This window comes from Cibotium barometz, chromosome 65 (genome assembly GCF_041138505.1).
Source record: "Cibotium barometz isolate CiBa-2024 chromosome 65, ASM4113850v1, whole genome shotgun sequence".
Classification (NCBI taxonomy): Eukaryota; Viridiplantae; Streptophyta; class Polypodiopsida; order Cyatheales; family Cibotiaceae; genus Cibotium; species Cibotium barometz.
The window spans coordinates 18,347,591-18,368,020 of NC_141110.1; the positions used below are offsets into that span (position 1 = coordinate 18,347,591).

Sequence of the window (20,430 nt, forward strand, 5' to 3'; positions counted from 1 at the left end):
CTGGCTGGATTGAGCACAAAGAACATTATATAATTCTCAGATTAAGCATAAAAAAGATTAATCTTCATAGCAAGCAATTTGATGATGTTAAGGAGAGCATAATAATCTGTTGATGGCCTAAGCTTCAGGGACAACAATCTGTAGTAATGTATGTTTACTCACCTTCCTCCCAATGCCCTTGCTATACAACAATTTGCAATCACACTCGGACGTATGTTTTCTCACCTTCCTCGCAACACCCTTTCTAGAGAACATAAGATAGCCATGGGCAATTCAAACTGGCAAGCAAAGAGTCTGTGTGTGCAGCAAAATACGATCAAGCAAGCACTTCATCAAGCTTTGAGATCTTAGTAGTGCAAAAGAAGAGAACTCTGCACCCTATGGCGAGACAGAGAGAGAGAGAGAGAGAGAGAGAGAGAAGGAGAAGAGAGAGCATCATTAAGATATTTGAGCTCTCAACTGTGTGGATGCCATAGTGGTGGCAACATCCATGGAGCTGAGAGGTAGCGTGAGAGCTTGATGATGCTTAAGCTTATTCTTCATGCTACCGCCACCACGCTCCTTTTTCTTATTCTTCACGCGCTACGGCCAGTGTGGTGGGTGAAGAATAAGAAGAAGGAGCCTTGAGCATCATCAAGCTATTTGAGCTCTCAACTCTGTGGTCACCACCAGTGGTGGCGGGCAGCGTGAAGAAGAGGAAGAAGGTAGATAACAATTTTTCTTGAAAACCCTGGTTACCACCATTGGTGTGACAATGTGAAGAGGAGGAAGAAGCGAGATAATTATTTTTTTGAAAACCCTAAAGATCGCCACCAGTGGGTAGAATAGAAGAAGAAGAAAGAAGGGAGATAATATTTTTTTAAAACCCTAAAGGTGTCACACGTTTCTAATTTTGTTTGAAACCCACCCATACTCCTTGGGCCATTGCTTTGGGACATTTTTTGGACTTTTTTTTTAGTGTTTTGTGAGAGTGGTTTAGATACCTTATTTTCTTGGGGATATTCACACGCGGTGTGAGATCTTGGTGCATTGTGAGCTTTGTTCACATGCCTTGAGTGTTGGGGTGGTGTTCACATGCGACCATGGGTTATGCGTACTATTTCTACCCTTCATTTGATCGCCATGGTGTGATCTCACATCATCATCGACATCACTTTGACACCATTTCAAATTTAGATCGTGGGAAATATGATCACACACTATTACATGGATCTATGCTTGATATCTCAAGTTGCCATTTGGTGTCTGGGGACACATACATTTTTTTGCATTCATGCATACTTTGGCACATCGAGGCTTAGACCCTCATTTGCTGATTTCATGCTATGATGAGGTGGCATACTTATGCCACAGGTGGATGTTCAAGCTTAAGGATTTGATGCTGCCTAGCCACTTGAGGCATTTTTTCTATGAAGTGGATGTACGTGCTAGATGGTCGAGGTGTTCCACCCACAATGACTACATTGACTCATGCCCTACACTCTTGAGCCACCATGATTATGTTTCTAATGGTGTAGACTTACATCGACACGAATCTAGATGATGATGATGATGTATTGTACACTCACACACATGATGATGTAACACACACACACACACACACACATGCACATGACATTAGTGATACATGTGCACATAATAACATGGACATATATACACATAATGATGATGTTTGTGATACTGATGTGTGAGCTAGATCATGTGGGCATGATCTCGAGAGCAAGGATGGCATCGAGCATTACGAGTGTTGATAAACCTAGGCCTACTTATGTTCTTAGGGATCATAGTGATACATTTGATGATCATGTGGAGCATTCGATTTAGTGATGCATCCATTACATCCATTAGTACTCATGAGGCTAGTGATACTTTGTATGTGGAGTCACGGGATACCTATGAGCATATGAACCAACATCTATTTGATTAGTGATGCATCCATTACACATCCATTAATGCTCATGAGGTTAGTGATACTTTGCATGTGGAGTCACGGGATAACTATGAGCATAGGCCTGAGTTTCTTATGTTAGATGTGTCAGGCTATTCTTTCACATGTGGGGACATTCACGATACCACTACTACTAGTTATCATAGCTTCCCTGGCAGCGTTTGTGTAGGTATAGTGTATATATATTTGAGTAGTGAAGCGTTGAGCATGAGGGTAGTGATGACTTTACTAAGGTGAGGCCTCTTAGGGGAGGCAAGATTATACATATGGATCTAGAAATATGGATCTAGAAAGTTTTGCATTTGACTTAGACATTTTCTTAGATCGAGTGTTGATGGAGATAGACCATACTTATAAGGATGACTTTAGTGACCTTGGGGATTCCATGGTTAGTGATTTTGTGGATGATGCTTTATGGTGATCCTATTGATCATGCTTTTGCCTTGAAGGATCACACACACATAGAGGGACTTACTTGTACACATGAGGATTTGGTGCATGTTTTGGATCATGCCCATACACGCATTGATGCATTGGATCATGCCTTGGATTCTTTGAGTGGTGGTGATACAGTAGTGGACGATGGCATTCATGCCCATTGATGCATTAGATCATGCCTTGGATTCTTTGAGTGGTGGTGATACAGTAGTGGACGATGGCATTGGTTCACATTTGTTCTTATATGATGCCGACCATGAGATATGTTCCTTTTGGTTCGGTGATTGTCGACATGTTCCTATTTTCTTTGGTACCAAGACATTCATTTTTCGGTGCATCATATGCCACCTAAGATATATGGTAGATGATTATGTGGCATGGCATTCAAATGCATTGATCTTAGAGGATACATTACTAGCTTCATTATCAATGGTTTCTTATCCTTTCCATTTGATCCAAATAGTCACGGAGCCATTATCTTAGAGGATCCTTGGGACTTGGGACTATAAAGGGCACATGGCCTATATCTTTGTGCCTTTGGATAACCTTTTAATATCTTTTAACCTTTTGGTCCTTTTTGGACAATCTTGGAGCCTTTGGCTTACATAGATTTGGCTTATGGAAGACTATTTCTATGTGGCCTTGGGACTATAAAGGGCACATGGCCTATATCTTTGTGCCTTTGGATAACCTTTTAATATCTTTTAACCCTTTGGTCCTTTGGACAATCTTGGAGCCTTTGGCTTACATAGATTTGGCTTATGGAAGGCTATTTCTATCCTCTTGGTCAGAGGCTAAATCACTTAGGCATCATGGATTTGTATATGATTATCATCTTCATTACGTGGTGATTTCCCATATCTTAGCTTTATTTTAGCTTGATTGAAATCGACACCCGAATGTAGAGTGAAGAGGTTTGATTCGGCTCGGTTAAGTGGTTAAAAACTTGTCCAATTTATTGGCAAAAGCTTAAGAAAATTTTAGAAATTCACACGTAATTTAATATTCCCATGTCTCATCATTTATGAATTCTCCTAGATGGGTTTAAATTGGGATACCTTTCTAAATCCGGGCGATGCGGCTGATTTCATACATGTGTGAGAGTATAGGTTACATCCTCTTGATTTATTAAGTTTTGTGTAGTTATTTGTGTTTTTAATTATTTAATTTATTAATTGATTGGCATAGTTGAGGCTCCCTGGGTTGGATAATGGAGGCGAGGAGCTGGTGGTGGAGTTAAGAAGATTTTGAGATACTCGACTTTGGGTGTTGGCAGATTATTATTTGATTTTATGCAACGCGTGCTATTTATTAGCGGATTATTATTTGATTTTATGCAACGCATGCTATTTATTACATTTTGGGCACGATGTTCATATTTATTTGGACATGTGAAAGCTCCCATATACATATTTAATTCTACAAAAGATATACACACTTATATGGTTTGAGGTTTGCACATTCAAGAAAGTCGGCTATTTTTATTGAAGTCGATATCTTTGTAAAACTAGATACTATTTTGAGCCCCATAAGTTATTTCAAGTAGTTTGGCTTGCATGTTTAATAAAGCAAGCTATTTTTTATTGAAGACGACATTTTTGTAAAAATGGATACTTTTTAAGCCCCACAAGTTATTTCAAGTAATATGATTAAAATCCATAAGAGGAAGCGTGGGCTGACTCTTGTGTGGGAGTAAATTAGACCGAATCTTGTGTTATATGTAAATTTTAAACTACGTCATGTTAATTCTTATTTTACAATTTATTTACAGGTCATTGTCCTTAAACACATATTGATTTATTAAGTTTTGTATGGTTATTTGTATTTTTAATCAATTAATTTATTAATTGATTAACATAGTTGATGTAAGTGTAGATAATGGAGGTGAGCTGTTGGTGGTCAGGAAGATTTTCAAACACTTGACTTTAGGTATCAGTGGATTATTATATGATTTTGTGCAACGTGCACCATTTATTCAATTTTGGGTGCGGTGTTTATATTTATTGGTAGTGGATATATTTATTTAGACATATGAAAGATCCCTTATGCATATTTAATCCTACAAAAGATATATACACTTCTATGGTTTAAGGTTTATACCTATTTTGAGTAGTTTGGCTTGTACATTCAATAAAACAAGCTATTTTGTTAAAGTTAATATTTTTGTAAAACTAAAAACCATTTTGAGCCCTATAAGTTATTTTAAGTTATATGATTAAAATACACCAAGAAGAAGCATGGGCTCACTCTTGTATGAGACCAAATTGGACCCAATCTTGTGTTATATTCTACACTATGTCACGTTAATTCTAATTTTATAATTTATTTATATCATTGTCCTCCAACAGAGAAAGAGAGAATTAGAGAGAGAAAGAGGGATTGAGAGAGTTAAAGAGAGGGAGAAAGTTAGAGAGAGAGAGAGAGAGAGAGAGAGAGAGAGAGAGAGAGAGCTAGCAAGTTAGAGAGAGAGATAGTGGGAGTTAGAGTAAGAGAGATTGAGAAAGTTAGAGAGAGAGAGAGAGAGAGAGAGAGAGAGAGAGAGAGAGAGTTAGAGAGAGTGAGAGAGTTAGAGATAGTTAGAGAGAGAGAGAGAGAGAGAGAGAGAGAGAGAGAGAGAGAGAGAGAGAGAGAGTAAGAGTATTAAAGAGAGAGAGAGAGTTAGAGAGAGAGAGAGAGAGAGAGAGAGAGAGAGAGAGAGAGAGAGAGAGAGAGAGAGAGAGGAGAGAGAGTTGGCCAATTTAAGAGAAATAGAGAGAGTTGGCCAATTTAAGAGAAATAGAGAGAGTAAGAGTTTCAGAGAGAGAGAGAGAGAGAGAGAGAGAGAGAGAGAGAGATATAGACAAAGAATGAGTTAGAGAGAGAGAGAGAGAGAGAGAGAGGGAGAGAGAGAGAGAGAGAGAGAGAGAGAGAGAGAGAGAGAGTTGGAGAGAAAGACCCTTTTCCCACATATTTTTGGAGAATCGTTAACGGAAATGCTCAAGAACAATTTTGAAGCAAGTGCCACATACTCTATAGCTTTATAACATTGTGCTATCCTCCACTTTCAACATTGAAAGTACCCATCAAAACGGGTAAATGATACTTCTTCTATGATTGTAATTTTAAGGGGAGACTTGTGTCACCTCCTTGCCATACCTTGTGTATGACCTTTTTTTTCCACTCACAAACGAAAGCATAAAAGAAGCATTTTTACCATAGTAATTGCCATCAACAATGATTGATGTTGGTTAATATATTAATGTGCATTGATTCTCTAAAGACATCTTCTATACTCTACAATCATAGCAAAAAATCAAAGCATCACCCAATGAAGGCTAAAAGTCTTAATTCAAAAACTAGAGGAGGAGAAGTCTTGCAACAACTAGCATGCTGGAGCTTCCCCCTAAGCCCTATCACACTACATATGGCCCATGTCTTCTTTGCAAGGTGGTAGCATGGCTTGACCTCGCATCCGACCCTTTAGCTGCATCATCTCAAGCTTGCCTATGATAGTCTGCTTCTTCCACGTCTTAGGAAGGAATACATTTCTCTCCTCCTAGTGATAGGTGGTGTCAAGAGAGTGATGGAATCTCCCCCACACCTGCCGCTTCAGCAGTTGTTACATGGATGATTGGGATTCCATCCCTTTGTGTCTGCATTGTCTCCCTGGATGCAGTTAGTGCCTCACACCATTTTGCTCCCTAGTCTCAAGGGGAACCCTATTTTGTAGAGAGTTGAGTACTCTGGCCTCCCAAGCCAATGTTTCATCTACTACCAGCAGATGGGACACCTCGCTAGAGCTTGTCATCATCACTAGTCTAGGAGGCTACTTCCAATTGTCTCCTTTGACCCTAGCTCAAACCCTCCCTACTAGGGAGGGTGGGCAGGACACAGGTCCCATGGTACCACAGCACCAGGCCTTGATCTTGGTTGAGACTAATGTAGGGCAGTAGCAAACTGTTGGCCCAAGGCAGAACCACATTGACTTCCAAAGCAGAGCGGCACTGACAAGTGTACTAGGCTACCAATATGTGTTGTGTTATATCACTCAGCACGGGCTCTCCTCTCTACAATAGCAAGAACCTTGGTCCCCTCTTGTTATATGCAATAATATTGTGCTCTTCATGTTTCAATGGTAGTACCACTCCCCCCTCCTATAGATACTTGTACTGTGAGACAGGTGGAGTCCAGAGCATGCATACTCTAGGGCTCAAACAGAGTGGCTCCACATGGAGGCCAAGATTCATGCCCATTTGGCGTAGCTTCACCCCAAGACCGATAGTGATTACTCTCCATTGAAACCCATGCCCAAGACTCTTCGAGTGGAGGGCAGTTCTAATAGGTCCACTTCCCACCACTCTTAGTTATGTGGATTGTCTCATGCAACATCTAGGGTTTGGGGGGCCCATAATGCTTTTAGAGTCGTGGTGTCCTTAGAGAGGAGCTCCATATTCCATTGACATTCTCTTGATTTAGGAGCACCATCTTTTAGAGGGACATACCCGAGTGCTCTACCTATGGGAAGATCTTGCAGCGCAGGAGTCACACCTGGACCCACCCCCTTGGCCCCTTCGAGACACAAGGTGGAGTATGCATTTTTGTCACTAAGAAGCTATTTTCAATAGTGGTTAACTTTGGCACCACTTTCACTGGACAAGCTCGATGGGTGACTATCAGGGTTGGAGAGGACTGTGTGGGCTTCCTGAATGTGCATGCGCCAAACGTTTTAAAACAGCCTTCGATAGAGGATAAACTTAGAGGTGGGCGTGGTGGCATGATTAGTATTTTGGCTAGTACTACTTTCTTCGACCATGCACTGGTGATTCTCTCCCTTAATGACTTGTGGAGGCAAGACAAATATGTGAGAGTACTCAAATTCCAGATACCCCCATCTAGGACCCTTAGATTTGCAGCACGATAGAGGGATTTGGGAGAGGCTAGATTTTCACTCAAGAGTAGCCATCACAAGTGCCTTCACTGCAGGCCTTGGAGAGATTGGAAGTCTATCACGGGGGGCAGCACAAAGTAGATTGGCTCGCTTTTGAGATTAGGAGAGGAGCATTCACAGGGGGTCTTACTTCTCTACAGCGGCTTCAAGAAAGTGCACCAGATAGCTCGTGGATTGAGAGTCAGCTGGCTGCTGCCCATACAGAGCTGAGATCCATCCAAGAGGAGTGGGTGGAGTATAGATATAGATACCATGCCAAATCCTCTTTTTGGATGCAGGCGGGAGACAGGGTCACTGGAGATTTCTTTTAGATTGCAAGCCTGCACAGGTGGAGAGAGGATATTCACAGGTTGTGAGGCCAGGATGGATCCATTGTTACAGCATCGCCCACATTTCCTCACGAATGCTGGATGCGCGTGAGCGGGTTTGGCAACATAGGAGAGAAGTGGCCCCGCACGCTCTCCGGCGGACTTTCCTCCAACCCCCTTCACATTTGGGGAGTTGGCAAAGGCTATGACGGCATTACCTAGGGACACATACACAGGAGAGGATAGGCCTCCAGCCTCCTTATTTCTACATCACTGGGATCTCATTGAAGGCAGCCTCAAGGCTGCCTTCAACAAGATAATGGTTACGGAAGCCATGCCGGAGAGGTTGTCTGAGGGATTGATCCACTTGATTCCCAAGGAGGGTGGTGACCCATCACCCTCCTAGGGACTGCCTACAAAATTTTGGACAAGGCCATCAACTGGAGATTGCAACCCTTTCTCCCTGACTTGATGCATGGTACACAAATGAGTTTCATTTAGGATCAAAGTATTCTACATAAATTCTTCACCTTCTGGGAGGTGATCGCATATCTACCAGGATGTGTCAGTAGGATCTAATTATTCTCCTTCTTGATTTTGAGAAAGCTTATGCATAGTAGATTGGGGCTTTCTGGAGTGGACGATGTGCAGGATCATATTCAGCATTGAAGAACTCAACGCTTGGAGCATTCAGCACAAGGAGCATGAGCGGTGACAGTCATCATTTGAAGTAATTGGCTTGTGATGATGTCCCTTTGTGTGGCATGATTCTTGTCGAATGTTGTTGAGAAGAAGGACCTGCCATGAGTAGTTTTCTCTCCGCCGCCCAGGAGATCGAGCTCCAGGGACTACATCTTTGCATCCACGCATAGGAGCAATTGCTTGATTCCGAGTTTGCTGATGACACGGCACCATACCTATCAAGGAAAATCCATCACCCCACAAAGTTGTGGAGGAAGCTTAGTCTAAAGGTCTTAAATCTTTGCATTCTTGTAGGATGCCTCTAAGGGTTCGATTGTGTTTCTGTCTCGGCAAGCCTTGACCACAAGGCTTGTATTACCTATGAGAGTGGTGGGCTTCTTGAGGCCTCCCAGTAATCCTTGATGAATATGCTAACATTAACACCACCATGCAAGGTTACAGAGATTGTCATTTTTTTGTATACGATAAGTAACATGACATAATTTCTTTGTATATGAGAGGTAACATGATGTTCACTTTATCAATTTCAAATTAGTGCCCTAGCTTGTTCATAGACACTTTTGGATGTCCTTTGGTTTTGGTCATAAATGGAGGGTGCTCAATATGACAGGGATCATCCTTCTCCTCTTTAGGTAAAGGTTCAGTTGTGTGGGCTCTTAGGTTCCCATTCATCCAGTTGAATAAATCTCTCCAAAGCTTAGATTTTTCTTACAAAAAATAGAACTTATAAGAAATTGGACTTCCGAGGAGGCCGTGAGGCCTTCTATGAGGCTTGCTTTGTCTCACAAGTGATATTCGTACTTACTTGTTGTGGTTCACACTCACTTTCAAGTGGGCTTGGACCTATCAATGCGTAAGGTATATGCATTGATCCTTATCTAGGGGAGGTAGTATCTCTAAAGGGGAAAAAATGAAGTTGTCTCAATCACCTCGGAGAAGTTCTTATGATGACTATGATGACCCATGGAAGGCCACCTTTCGCCTCCCATTAAGTCCTCCTCCATTGCATCTAGCAATGTGGGATCTAGGATTGGTTCTAGAGGTAGAGGCACCGCCACCAGAACTGGCTCTTTTTGTGGCCTTTTGAGAACGTTTATGTGTTCGGTCAAGGCCTTTGGCATGCTCACTAGTTTTATGCTTGGCTCTAGTGTAAGGTCTAGGATACGCTCTTTGGGGGGGGGGTTGCAGCCAGTATCTTGTGTGTTTGGGATTATCTCAAGACAACCCTTTAATAGTAGTCAGCTCTAGTAGCCTCCAAGGAGCAGCTCCGACAACCTCTAATCTGGAACCCCACGGTGTGTCTGCCTAGTGGTCACATGCTTGGGGCTCGCCTGCACGTATCGTGGGGGGCTTTGAGCATGAGCCCCACTAGGTCACTTGGAGATTGACTTACATTCAGACAGCTTCCCCCATAGGCCCAAGAGAGAGGCCTTATTGGGATCTGGTGCTGCAGAGACTGTCTTAGCCTTAACATCGACTCTCCGGAGTGGTTGGCCCCAATATCAAACCCTCCTCCCCCGCAGTGGTTGCTGGGAATGTTCACCAGGCACGATATACCCCTGGCAGTTCATGGCACGATGAGAGCTCCACCTTACTCTCACCTTCTTTATTGGGCTTCATGGCAAACTGGAGAGAGCAGAGACCCCCTTAGAGGACTTTAGGGGATGCACCTTGTAGAGGGTGAGGGTGATTATGTTTCATGCACATGAGTGGCACATTGATCCTCCAGCGGTCAAGGTGCCCAGAGAGAGGCTCTAGTAGTTATGGATTTGGGAGAGTCGGCCTCTATGAGTCGCCATTGGGACCCAGGACAGTGGACATGGCAAGATCCAAAGGATAGTGAGGAGATGCGTGGAATCCCCTTTTTGCTTACACTATATACGGTTGGGCCGTAGGATTCAAATGTCAAAGGATGAGGACTCTCCAGCAGACAGCAGGAGGACATTGGTAGTCCCAAGGCCTCCTGTGGCATTTTCTCTCAGATTTTTGGAAATAGTTTTCAGCCATGGAAGATCACTCTTTTCATCTGGCAATCGGCATATAGGGTCTTGGCAACAGTTAGCACTTGGTTGGCCATTGGGGATAGACCAGATTAGGTCAGAGGTGTGGCCATCCCTAGGAGTCTTAGCCTCATTGTCTTTGGGATTGCCCAAAGGCTCAACAGGTTTGGCAAGGGACCCTATGCATTTTCATTATGGATTGGGCCCCTTCCCGTATTGTTACATGGGTCACAGTTGCTTAGGCCATTGAGGCTATGATCACCATGCCATATGAGGAGGAAGTTGGGGGACTAGCCCTTCAAGTCTCTCACCTTCATATTTCTACTGTGCTAGCTCCAATTCCTCCTTCAGGTCGTTGGACTCCAGGTTCTAGTCAGAGATGGGGGATTTGTAGCTATATAGCTGCGTGTCATATATGGAGAGCTCGATGTAACGAAGCCATCGAAGGCCCCCTCACCTAGCCAGCAGAGTCTATTTGGAGCATCTAACTCGATATCATTCATATCCCCCATGGTTAGTGGAGCAACTTCAGGGTGGCTTAGACTACATGCGAAAGTGCTCGTGGCCTTCCTGAGGATCTGTGGGCACGACCCCTTTCTTATAGATAGTGATGGCGAGCCCACTTGGGATTATAGACCACCTGTGTGGTTTTTTCCCCTCTCCCCATTGTATGAGATAACCTTCTCCTCCTAGAGCGGCTTGCCGGAGCAGAAGAGTAGCCTCCCCTTTTATACATCTTGACTCTCGTCTCCCATTTGGGGATGAGTTTGTACTTTACCCATTTTGGTTGTTTTTCTCGGTAAGTAATAGATGGATCTTTTTCTCGAAAAAAGGCTAAAAGTCTTCTCGACGACTATAAGGTAGTCTCTATCCAATCTCTTTAGTTTCTTGCTGGATTGTGTACCGTTGCCATATATGTTTCCATACATGCAGATACATGTATACTATTGTTTATATGTATATTTTTTTATGCAAGGAATGTGAAGTTGTACACTATCAATGAAAGTTGTACACTATATGATTCCAGCAAGAGCCAAGAGGACAATGATCTTACAACTGAGAAGTGGAAAGAGAATAAACACTCTATGCACAAGAGGAAGGATGCTTAGAAGCTACTAGGGACCCAATGTTTGTGCCGACCATGTTGAGACATGTTGAGACACACTAGTAAAATTGATTGTCTAGTACTCTGCTCTTGTTTCACAATTTGTTGTGGATCTGAGCTAGAAATGAGGTTAAGAATCTTATTAGATGTTGACGAGTAAAATTGAGTGCTTTTAGTACTTGAGGGTAGCTATTGCTAGCTTAATTTCTATTAGTTTCTTAACATAGCGTGCAATAAATAGGTTTACTAGATTCTTGTAAGACACAATCGAAAGAAATCATTTTGTACCATCTATTGAACTTACAAGCACAAATAATGTCTTTCTTCAATTTTAACTTTGAAAGTGAAGTGGCATATTTTATATTTCACAAATGGAATAATTGACTAGTGCACTTTTGTTTTGGATGCACATCAAGAGGGGGATGTACGAGTATTTCTCTTCCAATGTCGCAACTTTGGTCCAACGTGGATCTTTTATCATCTTACTTTGGGTACTTTCATGGTCAAGATCTTGCACACCATCAAGCACACCCACAAAGTTAATAATGAGTAGGATTGAAAGGCAACCAAAAGAGCCAACACACTACAATAATTGAGGCAACAAAATCAGGGATGATTGTTAGAGAGGAAAGCAATCTTCCTAATTAACTTGCTTACATATCACCGTGGATCTAGGGTTTGAAGGCATCCCTGCCAACTTTGAGGCATCCTTCCTCTCCCCAAAGGCCGTTACTGTTACGATGCTCCAAATCTTGCATTCAACCTCTAGGGACGCTTGTAGGAAATGTTGAGATTATGAAAAGAATCAACACAACCTTGGCCTCAGATTTTTAAATCTTCATAATTTATATGAGAACAATTTTTTAAAGAAGCATCACAATGCTGGCCTGCTTTCACTGTGCTTGACAAACTAGGACAAAAGTGAGGCACAAATCAACAAAAGCTACTCCAAAAGCATGCCACCCAATCAACACTGATACTAGCCAGCAACTAATTGAGTAGTTGAGGCTTACACACACCCCACATTTTGGATTACCTGGTATGCTCCAAAACTCATACTCAAGCTTCTTGGCTTGTTCATATGTACAAATGAGCTTAAATTATGCAACACATTTCATTGGTTGCAACTTAAGTAAATAATGAAGTAAGAAAACCCATTTTGGAGCTACTACCACTCCATTTTGACTTCTCGCTTGTGAGCATACTACCACATTGATCTAATAAATAAAATCATTCAAAATTACAGCTAGCCCCGATAGTCTCCTTAGCCTGTCAGGATCATTTTTGCACCTCTCAGCCTCACAAGTAGAGCCAATGCATCAGGCAATAGTACCGAAGGGCCAAAGACTGCTTCACATATTCTAAGAATAAGTCTCAGCTCTAAGAGGTGATGTTTGAAACCATACATGGGAAATTCCCTTGCATTGTACGTCTGACCAAGCTAGATGTTGATACTTACTCTTGAAAAGTTCACACACCCAGCCATCTATAAATGCTAATAACACTTGCCATCTTTAAGAGGCCTTGAGAGTGAGAACCTCCTAAAGTGTTTTAAATATATAGTTTGACACCACCTGAAGCACCACGACACACTACCTCCATAACTTTTTTCCATCATAGATCCTTCCAACTGTTTGGACGGTGCTCTCAACAAATAATGCCGGGTGTGCATCACAGCTCACATGCATCCGATTAGAAAATGTTGGCCCAGCTATATCCCTAATAAAAAATCGCATCCTCCTCTGAAGGGAAATAAACAAGCTCCGGTTTTCACTTGACAAAAGTTAGAAACGGTTTCCCCTGCCTCTAGAATCTGCATTGCGCCTCCTAGTTAAATAGCTCACCGCACCAAAGCCACTAATCAAGACAGCAAAGTTTGACAAACTTCACCAAAGCCTTACTTGCATGTGATTTCAATAAAATACATTTCCAATCTAACATTTAGAAACTAAAGATTGTCGTATTAAAAAGAAAAGTGCAAGGTCAGTTTGACAACTTTCAACACCTTTCTGGAAATCCCCTGATTTGCAACAATGACCACTTGGGTCTTGAAATCTTTGTACTACGCTCTGGCTCTCTTGCTGCAAGATGGACACTTATACTGTTTTAAATGCTCTGCTCTTGCCGGGGTAACTTTCACACACTTGCCATGAAACCATCTTTCGCACATATCGCAGCAGATCCAAAACTCTTCAGCTGTATACCTCTTCCCACAACTTCCACATGTTGTCTCACTATGCTCTTCATCATCTTCATCATCAGCAGAATCTTCTTCACCTTCTTCTGGAGTACCATGAGGCTGTGGTGGTCGATCCTTCGAGATCATGCATCCAAGATGACAATTAGAAACTTTCAAATCATAAGCAAGAAAGCAGATTCTTCATGATTTGAATTATCAGCCTTTATATGTTAAGGTGGAGGGGTTTAAAGTCAGACCCCCTTGTGGGCAGCATTGTGCAATAACCACTCCCCACTCCGGTATGGGACCGCCCAACAGAGTATCGAGCCAAACTAATAGAGTCTGTTCAACTTACAGATTTTCCTTTGTTCTTGTTAGTGTTATTAGCATTCCCCTTTTCTTTGATGGTTTTCCTTCCAGTCACAATGTCAAAAAGTGTTGGAAGTTCATTGATCAAGTTGAAAAGCTGCTTCCTGCACATACCAACGGACATTACTAATAGCCTTCTTACCTTTTTTACAAAATGATTTTTTAACTAAATTGAGATGCCTGCAGAGTCAATGAAATTAAGCAGAGCAGCCCCAAACAAAGCGAGTGCAAAAGTGGTGCGTATTAAAGAAGTCTCAGCTAGGAAGAGGGGGATAAGGCACAGAAAACGTGGAACAGGATGATATCTGTTACATTGAAAATGAGCAAAAGCTTGGATTTTACCTTTTTAAAGAATGAGAAGCATAATAGCCTTACGATAGTCAAGGATTCTGCATACCACTCACTTAGAGTACAGTAGTGCATCAATGTTAGTCAGTTATTGAAAAATAAACTCATGAAATTTCCTAGCAAGACCCAAAAGCTAGCTTTGGCAATCCTTTAAAGATTTGCTTGCTTTCCACTGTACCATGTGAGGTGGTTTCCCACGATTGGCATTATGATGTCACATGTATCACATCCTCCCATAGATGCATAAAGACATACTGGACTAGGACTAAATAGGCCCATGAAAGCCATACGAAGGAAATAATAATCGCCATAGAAGTGCACAGTGAGTGCCGAATATATTACTAAGCTTGCACTTGTGAAAACAATGTCCTACCTAGTTGTCGATGGAAAGATCATGAGTGCTGTCCTAAGTGCAGCTATGTCATTGAATAATGATTTCTTGTGTTGTGATATTGCATAAAATCCTACTTGTCCATGTAAGCCTGTCTGTGGGATATAAGTTACAACTAACCCTATGACATAGCATGATGCCGTTGGGATATCCATTTCCAATTTCATTTTTTGCTGTTTTCAAAATGCTTTGGGGGTTTGTTGTTTCCATTCTGTTGGAACGTTTTGGAAACTATGGTCATTAGAGGTCACTAGCACTATTGGGGTGAAATAGGGCTGCCCTCTTTCTCTGACTCTATTTGGGCTCTACATTGATGACATCTCCGACTTCATTGATAAGACTCCTATGGCCCACCCGTGCAGTGTATGCAAAAAAGCGGGTACCAAGAGTCTCCTCACTGTCCTCTGGATCATGCCATGTCCAATCCCCTGGGTCGTCCCACTGGAGACGCATGAGAGGCCGAGGGTCGATGTGCCACTCATGTGTGGTTGAGGACATTCTTATATTCCACATAAGCGGTAAATGGTGATTGATTTCAATGGAAAGATAGGACAAAGGAGGACTCAACTTGGGACATAGTTGCTAGTTTACAACATATGTTTCCGAGTTTTATTTCTTAGACAGATTTTGTTTCGAAGAGTGGAAATGTCCGAGGAGGATATTATGTACCGAGTGCTAATCCTCGAGATTCGCAGCCTAATCCGGTAGGGTTAGGGAGCCCCTCGGATTAGGACAAAGTAGGCTAATACGGGCGGCTCAAGTTATTATTAATAAATCCATGTGTACTGGCTATTTATAGTAGGATGGTTATTTACAACAGTAATGGGCACTATATAAGTGAAGCATGGGTTATTATTGTCATAACCTCACTATAGGTCAGAGTTCAATCAAGACTCCGTCCACGCATGTAGCAGAGCATAGATTGGCATGCCGAAGGCCTCTATGGGACAAACTGGCATGGATCTATGGGAGTCATACCTTAGCCCCTGGCTCGATGGTGGTTCGGAGCATAGAGCCTACGGCGGTTGGGAGGTGAGCTAGCATGTCTCTCTTAGGGGATTTGTACTAATCACTTGTGTTTTGTGTTTAGGAGATCTGTGGGGTTGTAAGAGGAGGTCTAGCCGCCCCTATGTCTCACCTCGACCCACTAGAGTCACCTTGGACTGCGCCCACCAGCTATAGTGCACTCGACGAGCCCCACGATAGCTCTCCACACCGTTGCTCGAGATTCTCTAGCGATATAGAGATACTCCCCCACTCAAGGTGGACTGGTGCCGGCCTATTTGCAGCACTCCCTTCTCTCCCCCTTCTTGGATGCGGAACTGGAGGCGGCTCTTCAGGCACTTCCTCGGGGCAAATGCCCAGGCGAGGACGGTCTTTCAGTGGCTTTCTTCCAGAGGTACTGGGGTCTCTTGCATAGGGGTTTCAGATTGGCATTCCAGGAGATCATGGAGTCGGAAAACATGCCGGACAGCATGGCAGAGGGGTTGATTCACTTGATCCCCAAAGAGGGAGGAGACAGACTGGAGATTAGACAGTGGAGACCGATCACCTTGCTAGGCACTGCCTACAAGGTCCTAGCTAAGGCGATCAGCAGGTGGCTTCAGCCTCACCTTCCGGACATCATCCACTCCACGCAGACAGGCTTCATCCAGGATAGGAGCATCCTGGATAACATCTTCTCTTTCTGGGAGGCTACGGCTTTGGCTAGATTTCGGCAGGAGGATCTCGCAGTGCTCCTTCTCGACTTCGAGAAGGCATATGATCAGGTGGACTGGGCCTTCTTGGAAGGCACTATGGAGAGGATGGGCTTCCCCGCTCAGTGGATCCGTGGGGTCTCTGCACTCTACACATCGGCTCATAGCCAGGTGCTGATACAGGGCGTGCGCGGAGAGAGGTTCCAGCTCTCGCGCTCGGTGCGGCAGGGGTGCCCCTTGGCGCCCTTTCTTTTTCTTTTTGTGGCGGAGGCCATGAGCACTTTCTTGACGGCACAGGATACAGGTTTGCGGGGCCTCCAGCTCCCCATCCGCACCTCGGAGGAGCTCCTAGACTCGGAGTTTGCGGATGACACTGCTGTCTATCTTCAGGGAGGGGAGGAGAACCTCCGCCGCTTCGCCTCAGCCATGGATAGGTTTTGCAGAGCTTTGGGCGCTTTGATCAACCGGCACAAGTCGTGTGGGTTGTGGGTCAGTTCTGTGCCCCCCCCGACTTGGAGGCCAGTTGATGGGTTTCAATGGCTGGCCCCCGGCACTGCAGTGCGCTATTTGGGATGCTATGTGGGCATTGACATATCTCCGGAGCAGCAGATAGCCCCCCTTCTTCTGAGCATTCGGAAGAAGCTTCTGTATTGGAGTACCGCTTGTTTATCTCCGGCTGGCCGAGTGGTTGTGGCCAACCAGGTTCTGCTTGCTACCATGTGGTACATCACTTCTTGCTGGGCCTTCTCTCGGGCGTGCATTGGCCAGGTGCAGAGGCTCATCAGGAACTTTCTTTGGTCCGGTGGCGACGGGCGGCCCGCCAGGGCCAAGGTGGCATGGGCTGTGATCACTCAGCCGAGGGAGAGAGGCGGCCTGGGCATAGTTGATCCTATTTGTCAGAGCCGAGCTTTGCTTGGCAAGTTGGTGGTTCGTGGCCTCCTACCAGGCGCTGAGCCGTGGAAGGAGTTTCTTGTTTCCAGGATTCTCAGCCGCACTCCTCCTCTTAGCGGCCCCTGGACCCCCAGCATCAGGTGGATCTTTACAGAGCAGCGATCCAGAGGAGTGGGCCCTGGTTTCGAGGAGCGTTTTGCAGCTAGCCTTCTGAGGGCCTGGGAGCATCTGAGGCCGTCACTCTTCGAGACTCCCCCGGGCACCGATGAGGAGCGCCTGAGGCAGCCATTGATCTGGAACCCCTTGATCCGACTTCCCAGTGGTCATATGGTTGGATCGCGATCTCATGTGTCGTGGGGCCCGTTGAGCTCCGGCCCAGCCCAGTCCTTAGACGACTGGATATGTTTTCAGCAGCTGCCTCTAGAGGTTCAGGAGAGGAGACTCAGCGGGATGAGGGGCAGAGAGTTGATGAGGCAGGACATTGAGGCGGCCATCCCCCGAGAGTGGCGGACTCCAGTACAGGACCCTCCACCTCCACAGTGGATGGGCGTCTTTACTCGGCATGAGATCCTTCTAGCGGTCTGCGGCTCAGCAGAGAGAGTCGCCCCACTCACCTTCGAGGTGGGAGAGGGAGGCCAGCTTCAGAAGACCCGACTACAAAAGCCTTAAAAAAACTGAACTGATCTGACCGAACTCGTAAGTTCCATAGTCAGATCAAGGGACAGATTGCACTTGGATCATAGAGACCAACGCTTTTTTTCTCATCGAGAGGCACAGTCGTTGATCCTTTTTCCATAGAACAATTTTTGTCCGGGATTTACTTCATCTACCGAACTAAACAGAAATTGAGTCTCGATTTAAGGATCCATCAGTCCAGCCTAACCCCATCCAGTCCCATGGGTTAGCCAACCGCCCAACCACTATAGTGATGGGATCCAATTAGGAATTTGGTTAGGTTTTGTCCCCGGTACCAAGGAAAAGAGTTCCCAGGCCCCCTAGCCGGAAGTTCATGCAAACATAAAACTAGTCACACCACTTACGCACCCAATATGAAATTGCCTTTTTCTCAGCATCAGCTAACTTTAAAACAATCCTTTAATGAAACCATTATGTCATTGATCACTATCCTCAAAATCTCTGGTTGAATCCATATTTCTAATCATTCATTCATCGGTGTACTTATGGCATTATTGGCAACCAAAACGCTCACCACCTGTTCACTCAGGGGCCTTTTCGATAGTTCCTAGCTCATAGTAACCGGCAATATATTCACATAACAAAATGGAATATCCGTGGAAGATCAGCAAGATCAACCAACAGATCCATATAAAAGAGCTATGGACTCATCCGTTGAGGACCAGCAAGGTCAATCAACTAGATCCATGCCCAGTTTCAGAAAACAACTCTTACTCCTTATTCCAATATCTTCCACGACGCACGTGTAGGTATCTTCGGCGACCCAGAGCCCGAGCACCGTATGGTCAGCACCCTATAGGATCCTTCGCAGGTCACCTAGCGCTTCACTCATAGGCCGCTTCCTTGGTCCCTCATCCACCATACCGGAAGCTCACCATTTAAATCGAACCGAGGCTGGTCAAGACCTCGGCCGACCTTGCTACGCGAGACGTCCTCCATTGACTCTCTGTCAGCTGTTGCAACTTTATCAAGGTAGGTCTCTACGACCACATACTCAAGACAGTCAAAATGCTTCCCCAGTATCTTTGACATAAAACAGTCATTTGCAAACAGTTTACAAATACAGTTTCTATATTGAACTCTCGTCATTCCACATTATTCCATATCAATCCATATTACTGAATCCAATTCCAATTCATATGTGTATCCATTCTTGACCAGATACATCATTTTCCATCCCATCACATCGGATTCATTCACTTCACATAACATCCATTCCTATCTTTCTTAATTTACATTACGTCTAGCGATGGCTGTGGTTCCGACGCCAGACTTCTCTTCGGCAGTCTCCCAGGAGGGAGACGGGCACAGATGGGAGATGATCAGCAGCATGACGGCTTGGCACATATGGAGAGCCCGATGCAGGGAGGCCATAGACCGCCAGGCGATTCCACCGGCGGAGGTCATACAGGCTCTCTGGGTGGACATCATTCACACCTTGAGAGGACACTGGGGGAAACTTCGGGGCGACTCGGATCGCATGAGAGGTCGCCGCAAGGCGTTCCTCCGCACTTGGCAGCCTGGCCCTTTCCTCACCGCGAGGGGTGAGGATGTCACTTGGCACTACAGGCCTCCAGTTTGGCTCTTCTCACCTCCCGCATGTACTACTAGGTAACCCCCCCCCAGAGAGCGGCCAGCCACGAGGGTGGAGCTCCGGTGTTCACTGTATATATTATCCCTCCTTGTGAGGTGAGCTTTGTAGCCTTATGGCGTCTTCTCATTAACTAATAGAAGGATCGTTTTTCAAAAAAAAAAAAAGACATGATGAGCCAAACACCTCTCAAAACTTGATCATAGACCTTTTGGTTTCCATTAGGCAACCACAACGCCCACCACCAAGACTTGTCTAAAGGGAAGAGACTACAAACACTCCGACGAGCCCATGACCCCCCTCTAGCACCACGCACTTGAGGAGTCACCAGAGGGCCCGACGTCTTTGCCCCCAAAGATCTAGACCCTCCACCAGCCAGCTACAGATATAGGACAGCCTCAGATGCTATAGAGATGAACTGCCACAAGAGGTGATCATTGCTAGACGGTACATGATGAGATTTGACTCTCTTTTTGCATCCACTGGCTCATGTATTACGTGGGCCTGTTTTATTTGGTAGATGTTTATTTTTTTCAACATCCAATTATTCATGGATCATATGTACTCATTCTCAGTCTCATAGACCCTTTGGGTCTTTTGTAGACGTTTAATACAATCTCTCTCTCTCTCTCTCTCTCTCTCTCTCTCTCTCTCCATGGGCTCATGTAATGCATGGCCCATTTTATTTGGAAGACGTAATACGAGGGCCTGTTGTATTTGGAAGATGTTTTTTCTTCATGTTTCCAACATCCAATTATTCATGGATCATAGTCTCATAGACCCTTTGGGTCTGTCATAGACGTTTAATACAACCTCTCTCTCTCTCTCTCTCTCTCTCTC

At 44.4% G+C, this 20,430-nt stretch overlaps 1 protein-coding gene across 2 annotated transcripts in view; it reads right to left on the reverse strand.

Annotated features, from left to right (window-relative positions):
* Window positions 1–13,303: 13,303 nt before the first annotated feature.
* The window catches only part of LOC147602997 (PHD finger protein ALFIN-LIKE 2-like), a 31,112-nt gene continuing 23,985 nt past the window's right edge, over window positions 13,304–20,430 (reverse strand). For both annotated transcript variants that reach the window (XM_086797055.1, XM_086797054.1), the window contains 2 exons: window positions 13,963–14,080; window positions 13,304–13,742 (listed from right to left, as the gene is read on the reverse strand). In XM_086797055.1, the coding sequence (XP_086653181.1) occupies window positions 13,491–13,742; window positions 13,963–14,080 (370 nt within the window). In that variant the 3' untranslated portion in view covers window positions 13,304–13,490. The remainder of the gene's footprint in view (window positions 13,743–13,962; window positions 14,081–20,430) is intronic.